Below are 12,990 nucleotides of genomic sequence, written 5' to 3' on the forward strand. Positions count from 1 at the left end.
GAGATGCAGACAGGTAAGAAGGGAGGGGATGACTCACCTTGGCTATCACCATGGCAACTGCTCCTCACGCAGTCCTCACTGACATGCGCAATGGATATACAATACTAGCACAGTAATAATAGTTTTATGTACATATATTTACATATATATTTTCTAATTCCATATTTTATTCATGGTAGAAAATAAACAACATCTCAGATGCTGGAACTGAGATTTGACATTTTTATGATGATCTGGAAAAAGTAGTTCCAGGGCCATTTTTAGTTTTGATTGCAGCTGTTACTGTTGGAAGTAGTTCCAGGGTGTGACATTAGGCATTGTGAGCATGTCCGCTGTCTTTAGGGGTCTGGGAAGTGAGGAGAGCAGCTGCTGGAATGTCGTCCCGTTCTAGTCTGATTGCAGCTGCTCTACTGGACCTTGTTGCTGGTTTCTGCTTCCATGATGCTCCAGAGGTTTGTACTGGTTAAAACATCTGGACTCCAGCAGACCAGTTCTCCTGTTCCACCATCAGGATGTGGTTCAGCATGGTCCTGCTGGACCAGTTCTCCTGTTCCACCATCAGGATGTGGTTCAGCATGGTCCTGCTGGACCAGTTCTTCTGTTCCACCATCAGGATGTGGTTCAGCATGGTCCTGCTGGACCAGTTCTCCTGTTCCACCATCAGGATGTGGTCCAGCATGATGGAACCTGCCAGGTCTTCCCTGAAAGAGACGTTGTCTGGATGGGAGCAGATGTTTCAGCATTGATGGAGCTTCCCAGATGTGGAAGCTGCCCACGCCATCGGCACTAATGCAACCCCATCCCATCAGAGATGCAGGCTGATAACAAGCTGGATGCACCCTCTCCTCTTTAGTCTGCAGGACACGCCGTCCATGCTGTCCACAAACAATTCCACATCTTCATCCAGGTTTCCACTCAGAACATTTTAAATGAGGCTTGGTCCAGAGAAGACGGCGTGTTTCTGGATCCTCTTCACATATGATGGAGCTTTAACCTGCATGTGTGGATTTCAACCTGAACTGGGTTCACACTGGTTTCCAGTAGAGAATCATGTCTGCTGTAATAATTTTTTGAGCTGTTTGATACAGATTGGGAACCTTTGTCTTTCTGTCTGAGAGACTCACGTTTACACTGGATTATCTGATGATGTCATCCAGCTGTGTTTTCTTCTGCTTTAGTATGAAATGTGCTGAATTCACTGCTGCTGTTTGGGTTTTCTGTTGCTGACACGCGTTGTGGCTTCCAGTTTACACTGGCCTTGCTTCATCTGATCCCTTCACATTGCTATGTGGGGAGTTGGACAGTTGGGGGAACACCTCAGACTTGTAGTGTACTTCAGGTCCTGCTGTTACAGTTTCTGTGAATTCCACTGGTGTCCTGCTAGTGGAGGTGAAATGTGGTCTGAACGGGTGCTGATGTCAGGTTTTCCTGCAGAACACTTAAACATAGCAGCATTAACTTCAGCTGTAAATATCCTGCATGTGTTCAGTGTATGAGGACCAAAACAAAATGTCCCTTTGCCATTATTAGTATTATGTATTTGTATTCCCAATGTATTCATTGATATCATGTGATATAAACTAACTGGAGTCCAGGTAGCTGGTGATCTTTGTAGGTGATTACTTCTGATTTTAGAAGGCTTTCTAACCTGCTGGAAGCTTCGCTGACATGAAGGCTGGTACTGATTCTGCCTCTGCTCCCATCCTGGTGTCCAGGTCAGGAGCTGCTGACGTGCCGCTTCGCAGCTGGAGGGCGACAAGCTGTGCTGGGAGCTCTGAAGCAGCGGTGAGGAAAACAATCATTTAGCGTGCAGCTTCAGTGACGATGGAGGTTTCCTCTGAACCCCTGCCGGTCTCTGTCCTGGGCAGCTCTCACAGTACCCCTCATAGGAAGGAGGTCAGAGTACAGATGCTGGACCCAAAGCCGCTCCAGACCACAACAAACCAGAACCCTCTTGCTCTGAGCTGCCAAGATGAAGATGTTGCGATGGGAGGCCACTCAGAGGCGAGGCCGTCCTCTGTTTACCATGGAGACCCCAGCAGTGCAGCAGCAGTAGCCGCCGCAGCAGTTGCTGCCGCTGCCCCCATCATTAAGGTGTTTTAGAGTAATATTTCCCAGCAGAAAGTAAAACCATCGCTGTGCCAGGCTGCAGTTTTTCCTGGAAGCGACAGAAGACTTAAAACTTGTTTGTGTTCAGGCTCAGTCGGATCTGGAGGCTCAGGTATCTCAGCTGGCCAACGGCGTGCACAGGCTTCTTCACATCAACAGGTACACACCTGAAAGCTCAGTCTGCAGCAGCTTCAGAGCCAGGACACACTGACTGCCTTCCACAGAATACACACCTCATACACACATCACTTGGTTTAGGCTTAGTGTTAAATCTGTTCTCACTGAAAATAAACATCTCTGTGACTAAAATTTCTCTTAAAATCAGCTTGAAGAGACGTGTAGTTACAGACTGTAACCTGTAGGGGGCAGTGCAGCCCACCAGCCCAAACATTCCGTGTTTAGATGTCATAATGAGAACATGATCATTCATTCATTCATCATCCCAACCGCTTAATCCGATGAGGGGTGGCAGGGAAGCTGGAGCCTATCCCAGCAGACTTTGGGCGAGGGTACACCCTGAACAGCTCGCCAGTCCAACGCAGGGCGAGAATACAACCAGATGTTCGAAATTTAACAATATGGCTAAAAAAAAAACTCTGCCCAAAAATGTTTCTTTTCCTTGTTTTAAAGTGAGCAAAATGTTTAGAATTGATGTTTAAAACAGCCTGAATCCTCTCGACTCTTATGGTGACATCACTGTCTGCTCTGTGATGTCACTGTCTGCTCTGTGATGTCAGTGTCTGCTCTGTGATGTCAGTGTCAGGGAGGCCGAGGAAAGGGGGTGGAGTAGGAGCCAGCAGACTCTGCATCACCTGGAGGCGCTGCAGAGTCAGCAGCTGCAGCTGCAGGTAAACACATTCACCTGGTCGCATTGGCTCGCTTTGCCATCTGACTGCTCACTGGCTCTCCTCTCCTCCAATCAGGGCCAGCTTCTGGAGTCAGCCCTCAAAGCAGCGACAGGCCACGCCTCTACAACACCTGAGGCACCAGCTTCAGGTGAGCCAGTCCAACATTTCACCTCAGGCTCGGATGAGGCTGAAAAGATTCTCATACGTTGTTCATTTTACCTTCAGTGCTGATAAAGAAACAATTTAGTAAAAAAAAACAGACAGAAATCACCAAACCTTCGTCTTACATGGACAAATAATAATTCTGAAAACGAAGTGAGTTTCTGAGGTCACTCTTTCCATCAGCACAAAGAACCAGCAGACAGCAGCCGAGATCCTCCACCGCTGGCGTGGGAGCAGGTCCAGTTACCATGGAAACGCGCCGCCATGCACACACACCAGAGCAAAGCAGGTAAGGGAGGCTGGGTGGTGGAGGGGCTGCTAAGGGCTTGATGGGATAATATTCAGAATATAATTCAGAGAATTGACAGAAGCGGAGGAAACCGGCGTCCTGCAGATTCAGATGTCCTGTTTAGTAGTGAACTCAGCCGGTTCCTGCCGGTACACAAAGGACCAGTCCAGTCACAAGTAGAGTGATTAGGTTGTGTTACCAGCACCATGGACTGGGTCTGAAGGACAAAGTCTGGTTGGGACCAGAAACCTCCCCCCACCGTCCCACCAGCAGCAGCCTGAAGCGATGGATGAATCCATGTTGTCATGATGGTTCCAGCAGATTCTGATCCTACCATGTGAATGTGGAGCTGAACTGGAGACTCATCAGACCAGTTTCTCCATCTTCTATTGTCCAGTTCTGGTGAGTCTGTGTGAAGTGTAGCCTCAGTTTCCTGTTCTTACTGACAGGAGGGAACCCGGTGTGGTCTTCTGCTGCTGGAGACCATCTGCTTCCAGGCTAGACCTGGTGTGTGTTCAGAGATGATGGTTGGAACCAGTGCTTACTGGACTTCCTGTTGTTGTTCTCTCATTTCCAACCAGTCTGACCAGTGTCCCTGAGCTGGTCCAGACGTCCGCTGGATGTTTTCTCTTCTTCTGACCTTCTCTGGAGACCCAACAGATGGTTGTGTGAACAGCAACCATGCAGATTTAAATGTGTGTGTGGTGTGTAAAGAGTGTGGTAATGAGGCCGCAGCTCGTCATGTATTCAGTAGATTCCTTCTGCTCACGTTTCCAGGGCGACGCAGACAGCAGCCATCAGACTTAGAGGGCATCAAACCTCAGCTGGAGGTGTGTTGCCAACAAGATGCTTCCTCTGTTGACCCAGAATGCAAACAGACAGCTGTAATATCCGGCCCTGAGCTCACCGTGCTGGAGTCCGACTTCAGACGGACGTTACAGATATTCATAACCTTATATAACCGGTTTTATTCGTCCGTTCTCCTCCTGAAAACCTGAGCGGATGCTGGAACACTGTTTAAAGATGCTGGAAGCAACACATCTCCAGTCCACCTTTAACATTCCACCTTAAACTCCCACTTCTTTTTGGGTGAAAAGTACAGAAACCTGGAAATCTTCCCTGCAGTTTCTGCAAACATCAGCAGATGTTTAGAATTTCTAGCTGACGTCAGAAGAACCTCTTCAGCTCGTCAGACGGCGGGACGTCTGGTGAATCTGGAACGTCTTGCTTTCATGTTGACGTTTCTATGATGCTTCTGTCTCACCTGACTGTCTGTCAGGTTAGAGTCTAAAGCTGAACTTCAGCGACTCGCATGCTGATGGTCTGAATGGACCTAGTGGTACGCAGCACGCAGTCAGGCGGTCAGTGGAAGAAGGAGATCAAAAGAAAAACATCTTGTAAAATTATTCAATGTTCTCCATTTTTATTTCCATCTTGGCACCCCCTGAGGGGCAAGCAGCCGCCCACCGGTGAAGTCTGGACACTGATCCAGCTGTGGTGCAGGAGAGTCAGATGGAGAACCAGCTGGAGATAATTTATCTGTGTTGTGGGGAAATGTGTGGCTTTCAGCTGTTTCTGCAGCAGATGCTTTGTTCACATGTGGGAGGAAGAGGAGGAAGAACTGCAGCAGGTGGGATTACTAGGTGTGTGTGTGTGTGTGTGTGTGTGTGTTGGGGGCGGGGGCAGATAAAATTCCTGAACTTCCCTTTGCATGCAGGGGGAGAAATCACCCCCTCCTTCTCTCGCACCTCTGCAGCGGCAGCAGCAAGAGGAGGAGGAACAATAACCTGAGTGCAGAGGAGAACCCGCAGTCTGCGCGTCCTCCTCTCTCCGCTGCTTCTGTCTGAGGATCTGAAGGAGGTCGGGAAGAGGCTGGCAGAGGCACCATGTCCTCCCAGCAGGTCCCGTCGTCCCGCAGGCAGTCCTGCTACCTGTGCGACCTGCCCCGCATGCCCTGGGCCATGATCTGGGACTTCACCGAGCCCGTGTGTCGGGGCTGCGTCAACTACGAAGGCGCAGACCGGATTGAGTTCGTGATCGAGACGGCTCGCCAGCTGAAGCGGGAGCATGGCCTGCAGGAGGGCAGGTCCTCTGCGGGCGGACCGCCGCCTCCCCCCCAGCAGCCGAAGGGTCAGGCGGCCCTGCTTACCGGGAAGGAGCCGCTGCTGAACCACCAGCAGACGGACCCGGCGGGGAGGTCTCAGCAGCCGGGTCTAGACCGGTACTCGCTCGGAGCCGATAGCCGGGCTCGGTTTGACTACACTGGGCACAGCTGCAGCAGCAGGCCGCCGCATGGATACGGAGGACCGAACGGATTTAAAACAGACGAAGGACCGCCGGAGCTGAACCGGCAGAGTCCGAACTCCCGGAACAGGAGCGTAGGAGGACTCATGGCAGCGGCGGGTCAGATGAACGTCCCCCCGAGTCTGCAGCCACAGACCCCGCTGAACGGACCCCACGGCGCGGCCGCCAGAATCCCCCCACAGAGCTCCGCGGCGCTGCCCGGTCAGCCGGGCGCGTCTGACCCGGCAGGGAAGCGACCCGCCTCGGTGTCCAGCACCGACCAGGACCGGGAGATGAAGGAGAAGCAGCGGAACTCCGAGGCTCTGGCCGAGCTGAGCGAGAGCCTCCGGAACCAGCAGGAGGAGTGGGCCAGCAAGCCGAAAGGCATCCGGGAGACGCTGCTGGCTCTCTCCGGGAGCACCCCGTTTGACGTCCGCTTCAAAAAGGACCACGGCCTGGTCGGCAGGGTGTTCGCCTTCGATGCTGTGTCCAAAACCGGTTTGGACCACGAGCTGAAGATCTTCATAGAGTACCCCAGTGGTTCCGGGACCGTGTTCTCCAGCGCCTCGGGGGTGGCCAAGCAGATGTACCAGGACTGCATGAAGGACTTCGGCAGAGGCCTGTCCTCCGGGTTTAAGTACCTGGAGTACGAGAGGAGGCACGGCTCCGGGGACTGGCGTCTGCTCGGGGATTTATTACCGGAGTCTCTGCGCTTTTTTAGGGAGGCTGTGGGGGAAGACATGCTCCCCCAGGCCTACATCGACGATAGCTGCCCGCTTCTACCCACCTCCCTGGTGCTTTCTAACCGGGCCTCGGTGCCAGGCAGCGGGGGCAGTGGCTCCAGGACCGGCGGGAGGAAGAGGAAAGCCTCCCCGGAACCGGAGACCACGGAAAGCGGCCTGAAGCTGACGGAGGAGCAGCAGAGACAACACTGGATCAACGGCCAGACGGAGGCCCTGAAGCTCTGCTTGGCCGCCGGCTCCTACGCAGGGCCGCCACCCCCCCTCGCCCCGGGACACCCAGGTGTCCCCTCCGGCCGCAGCACACCCCCAGACACCACTGCACCTCCGCAAAACAGACAGTCCCCGATGGCCACGCTCATGTCGGCTGCGGATAGCCTGGGGAACGCGTACTCTCCCAACAAGGACAGAGACTCGGTCCATTCCACCACCTCCTCCTCCAGGCAGACCAGCAGCAGCCCGGTCTCCCCCGCGTCCGGGTCCGGACAGAGGCGCGTCTCCTCCCGCAGCGGGGAGCTCGGGCTGCCGGTGCCGCTGCAGTCCGCAGGCAGCATGGAGCAGGTGCACGCGCCCAACGTCCCCGACTCTCCGATGGCCAACAGCGGGCCTCTCTGCTGCACCATTTGTCACGAACGTTTAGAGGACACTCACTTCGTCCAGTGTCCTTCTGTCCCCAGCCACAAGTTCTGCTTCCCCTGCTCCAGAGAGAGCATCAAGGCTCAGGGAGCCTCGGGGGAGGTGTACTGCCCCAGCGGGGAGAAGTGCCCCCTGCTGGGCTCCAACGTGCCCTGGGCCTTCATGCAGGGGGAGATAGCGACAATCCTGGCTGGAGATGTGAGGGTAAAGAAGGAGAGGGACCCCTGAGGAGGAGGAGGAGATGCTTTGGATCTGCTGCTGCTGAGCCTCAAATTTTGACATTATTGATCTAAAAACAAACTTTCCATGGATCAGTATCACTTTGTTGGTCTCCATGCAGGTGTTGATCCGGAGTCCTTATGATGAGCTTTGTTTTTATGTCAGTGAGAAACCAGTAGAGTTTGTTGATCTAAACACACAGCTGGAAAACAACACATTTCAGATTTGTTGTTTTCATTTGGAAAAGTGGAAAGAAATTTCAGGTCTGCAGTGTCTGGACACAACAAGCTGTGATTTAGGTCTTTTTTTATTGCAGTGATCATAAATCTTGTTTAATAGACAGAATAATAACCATTCACAGCCGCTCCAGCAGGATCACAATGCTGTTTACATGTGAGAATAGTGTTAATGATCTATAAATCAGTATTTGGACATATTTGCACTGATGAGGTTTTCTTTTTACGTCTGAGTACAGTTTTCTGTAGTTTTGCAGTGTTGTATTTGTGTTTTTATCTCAGTGAAGGAGCTGAATGTCTCCTGCACCACTGTGTATCCATGTCTGGATGGGATGTAATGACTTCTTGCACATTTAGTAACAATTCCACGTCTGAAATACGATTCTTAGACTATGCAGTTCGTGGCACAGTGAGGTTGCAGAAACCGCTGGAGTTCTGGAAGAGCTGACCGGTTCAAGCTGAATCTGCAGGCAGGTGTCGTATATTCCCTTCCATCATACGGTTCAGATGGGTATGGCTCAGTATGGTATGGATCGGTATGGTTTGGCTCGGTATGGTATGGCTCAGTATGGTATGATCGGTATGGTACGGATCAGTATGGTTTGGATCGGTATGGTATGGATTGGTATGGTACGGATTGGTATGGTTTGGCTCGGTATGGTATGGATTGGTATGGTATGGCTCAGTATGGTATGGATCGGTATGGAATGGATCGATATGGTACGGATTGGTATGGTATGGATCGGTATGGTATGGCTCAGTATGGTATGGATCGGTATGGAATGGATCGATATGGTACGGATTAGTATGGTATGGATCGGTATGGTTTGGCTCAGTATGGTATGGATCGGTATGGTACGGATCGGTATGATATAGACTGGTATGGTACGGATCGCTATGGTATGGATTGGTATTGTTTGGATCGGTATGGTATGGATCGGTATGGTTTGGCTCTGTATTGGCTCAGTATGGTATGGATCGGTATGGTTTGGATCGGTATTGGCTCGGTATGGTATGGATCGGTATGGTTTGGCTCTGTATTGACTCAGTATGGTTTGGATCGGTATGGAATGGATCGGTATGGTTTGGATCGGTATGGTTTGGCTCAGTATGGTATGGATCGGTATGGTACGGATCGGTATGATATAGACTGGTATGGTACGGATCGCTATGGTATGGATTGGTATTGTTTGGATCGGTATGGTATGGATCGGTATGGTTTGGCTCTGTATTGACTCAGTATGGTTTGGATCGGTATGGAATGGATCGGTATGGTATGGATCGGTATGGTTTGGATCGGTATTGGCTCGATATGATCCAGATCATTCAGTTTGGTACGGATCAGAACGATGCAGACTGGTATGGCTGGACTGGTTTAGTGTGGAATATGAGCATGCTGTGGTACTTATGTAAAGTCCTGCCATGTTTCTGGATCTACCTGTGCATCCAGAACAGGTGTTTCCACCAACAGGCTGGTCTTCCTGCTGAGAAGCTGAGCTGGTTCCATTCAGCTGGTTTGGTGATGGTTGGAACATCTGCCGGACAGGACTTCTACTGTATGAGACCTGGATTACACACCTCTGCATCGTAGTACGGTACAGATCAGTGACCTGGACCTGTACCGATCTGGACCATACAGATCTATGCCATACTGCAGCATTTCTTAATCCTGGTCTTCGCTGTCCTGCATGTTTCAGTTCTTACCAACTCCAGCACACCTGATGCAGGTTAACTTACCTGCCTGCCAAGTTCTATGAAAACCTGATAATGAGCCACTGATTTGAGTCAGGTGTGTTAAAGTGGCGTTACTTAGAACCCGTGCAGAGCAGCGGGCCCCGAGGACCAGGATTTAGAAACACGGCAGTATGGTCCAGATCAGTACGGTATGGCTCAGTTCTTCTGGTTTTCTAACTGATTCAAGTCTTTCCTCAGCTAAGGTTCCAGATGTCGTGGTGGCAGCAGAGCTGTGTGTGAGGATTGCAGCTGTGGGTGTGAACAGCTGCTGTTAGGTGTCACATTCTGGCCACAGCTGATGGGATGCGGTCTGGACGGGGAACGTGAAGCTTGCTGAAGGCGTGCTGAGTGGAACAGAAGCAAACGGCACTTTCCCCGCACACGCCACAGTCACATGTCTGCCTGAAGAAGTTTGAGGACGTGTTAAAGCTGCTGTTTTCCTTGTTCTGGAGGCAGTGTGTGTTCCCTGCTCTTCAGGGGCTTTACATCGGTCTGTGTTGGATGAAAACACACCATTTCCTGCCCCACCAGCCAGTAATGGGAAAATGCCATTTTAACCCTGACTCTTTCAACTGGATCTCTGCTGTGTGGCCATTTAGTGGACAAACTCTAAGAAGACTCTAATAGTTTCTCTTATTTTAATTGTGTAAAATGGGATAAACTTTCAGCCATTTCGCCAACACCTGCAAAGTTTCCCAGATAATTCCACCTCAGTGTTTCCCTTGTTGCGCTGCTGCTCTGCTCTCTCTGATACGTGGAAGTAGAAGGTGGTTCCTGGTCTGGTTCCTGGTCTGGTCTGGTTTAGTTTAGTAAACAAGGAGCATGCACAGCAGCATTAATGGTGGAGAACAAATATCCAGGTTGTAGTTTTCCATCTTTAGTCCCGAGATGCGCAGCAACACGTCCAGAGCATATGTTCAGGTGATAGAACCAGCTTAGAGGAGCTGAAGAGATCCACAGAGCCGCTCTGATCTCTGAATGTACCTGATGAAGAAGATGATGACAGCGGTGCCGTCAGACTGAAGCTTGGAGCCTCTTAGTGATGGAGAGATGAAAACATGGCTGATTTGGACTTAATGAGAAGAAAACCGTGGTTGAAAGCAGGAAATCTAGAATTCTTACATGTAGAAGAAGAGAGGAATAACAGGAACGCTATCATGTCAGCGGGCCTTGGCGTTGCCCCCGGCGATCAGGCCTGACCAGCAGAGCGGGGATTGGTCTCGGTCCCATTGGTGGATGGGAAGAAATGGGTCTAAAAACAGCTCTAACACTTCTTTTCATTTTTTTAAAAATAGTTCTTTCATCAGTCCAAAATTCTCAGACAAAACATTCATCATGAACTCAAAAGAGTTATTTTTTATAATTTGAACATAAAACATAAAATAGAAATTACTCATCAATAATCACAGTATTATTATTACATATATACATATTAATATTATTATTATTATTTACGCCTACGCTTCCTTTGAGGTTCGGTTTGTAGCCTGAAAATCTTCCCAAAGTTCCTCTGAGGGATTTTTGTCAGGGACAGAAACGTGTCGAGTGTTTTTAGACGGTTTTGGACGTGATGTAACCGCTCTGTGGCGGGAAGATGAAGGAGCTGCGGTGGGGTTAAGGGCTGGTAGCAGAAAACGTGGAGTTAAACGTGTCGTGTTCTCCGTGATGTTCCACTAAAGTGTTTGTATGGTTGAAGATGAGATGGCGCTCGCACCGTCTCTAACAGTGGTATCGTGATGTATGCTTTGAGTCTTCCATGTTGAGAGTTTTTATCATGTTAGACTGAATTCTGTTTTTCTTTGCTGTGAAAAATCCAGTCAGTGGAAGAAACGTGATCATGTGCCTTGCGCCTGAGTCAGTTCTAATAAATTCTGTTGGTACAAACTTTCCCATGAAATGAGATTTTCTTTCTGACTCAAACTTCACTCCAGACTCCTGCCGGGATCGGGCAGGGATCGGGTCGGGATCGGGCAGGGATCGGGCTGGGATCGGGCTGGGATCGGGCAGGGATCGGGCAGGGATCGGGTCGGGATCGGGCCGGGAGGTTTTCCTTCATGGTTCCGGTCCAGATGGAGGTTTTCCTTCATGGTTCCGGTCCAGATAGTGGTTTTCCTTCCCGGTCCAGATGGAGGTTTCCCTTCCCGGTCCAGATGAAGGTTTTCCATTCCGGTTCCGGTCCAGATGGAGGTTTTCCTTCATGGTTCCGGCCCTGATGCAGCTGAAAACCTGAACCTCAGTTGCAGGCACATCCAGTCACTGGATTTAATGGGAAGGTGTGTCCATACTTTTGACTAGTAGTGCATTTAATTTATTCACACATTTTATTTAATTTAATGTTTGTATATATTTTACATAACATTTTTTATGTCAATATATATGTGTGTGTGTGTGTGTGTGTGTGTGTGTGTATATATATATATATATATATATATATATATATATATATATATATATATGAAACATCTACTATTATAAAATAAAATGGACACAATTTTAAATTTATTTGCTTTTATTTTTTGCATTCAGTGTCCTGTAGAAGCATCATGTTTCTGCTTCCTGTTTTCATTTCTTGTTTTATTAATTCATGAAAAAGGAAATATTTTGTTTATTTACTCACCTCCTCCAGTCAGGAGTCTCGAGCTTCATCCCAGTGACAGACGGCCATTTTAGTTTGTTTGTTTAGTCTGTGTTCGTATGTTTGCTCCCCCCCAACCCACACACAAACACACACACGATTTCTCTGAAGATAGTTATTATAAATTGGCCTAAAATGCATCATGCAAGGAATTTGTTTAGTTAGATGAGAATGAATCGAATTAAATTGAAGCGAACGGAGTGGAAAACGTGACAGAAACCCTAAATGTGATGTTTGATGGTGAATAAAACGGGAAATAACAGCTGGTGTTGTCAGAATACTTTAATGGCACTGTGGTTCTGAACCAAAGAAGTTTGGAGCTTGAACTGGTTCCCAGTCAGATTTATTTCCACTGGAGCAGCCAAACTGGTAACAGTACTTCTTAGGAAGACACCAGTCTAAAGATGTGAAGGAAAAAACTAATGTATCCATAAACGTTATCTGTTGAAGAAACAGTAAATGTAGAAAGAAGAAAGAAGACATGGTGCTCAGGAAGATCCTGCAGGTTAAACCCAACAAGCTGGCGGGAGCCTAACAGACCCTAACTCCCACCCTGCTGCGGAACTCTCTGAGAGGCTGCAGCACATCTTGTCGTCCTCCACCCCGCCTTTCTCCATCTGCTTTCCAGCTGTGACCGCAGCATTTTAGTTTATCGCCTCCCAGCTTTGGCTGCTGGTGCCTCGTTGCCGTGCCAGCAGCAGCAATGGTTGGGGGTGGGGGCTGCAGACAGGCCATGATGCAGCGCTGTCTGGATCACCTGATGCTGCTTTACAGCCTGAAAAGAAATCTGAACAGGTCCGTACAGCATGTCCTCACAACATGAGTAAAACCAGTTTCCACACAGTGCAGAGACTCCAGGTGGATTTCCTGTCCAGAATATTAAAACACACACACACACCATGGTGTGTTTTCACATTAGCATGCAGAAAAGGGGCTGCAGCACTGAGCCAAGGGCACCTTAACCATCACATGCACACACACTTAATGGGAATTGTTGCTGAGAGAGAAAACCCTGCAGTGCAGCTGGAAGACAAATCTGCAGACCTGCTGCTCATCCAGGACTTCTTCCGCCAGCACAGACCAGTTGCAGGTCTGACCC

General features: G+C 49.6%; 1 protein-coding gene across 1 annotated transcript; it reads left to right on the forward strand.

The window, feature by feature from the left end:
• The first annotated feature begins 5,278 nt into the window (after positions 1 to 5,278).
• On the forward strand, positions 5,279 to 11,181 carry irf2bpl (interferon regulatory factor 2 binding protein-like). The gene has a single exon (XM_079262205.1). It carries the CDS (start codon positions 5,295 to 5,297, stop codon positions 7,293 to 7,295), a length of 2,001 nt encoding a protein of 666 aa, XP_079118331.1. The 5' UTR covers positions 5,279 to 5,294; the 3' UTR covers positions 7,296 to 11,181.
• Positions 11,182 to 12,990: the final 1,809 nt, after the last annotated feature.

This window comes from Telmatherina bonti (assembly GCF_933228915.1).
Source record: "Telmatherina bonti genome assembly, chromosome: 22".
NCBI lineage: Eukaryota > Metazoa > Chordata > Actinopteri > Atheriniformes > Telmatherinidae > Telmatherina > Telmatherina bonti.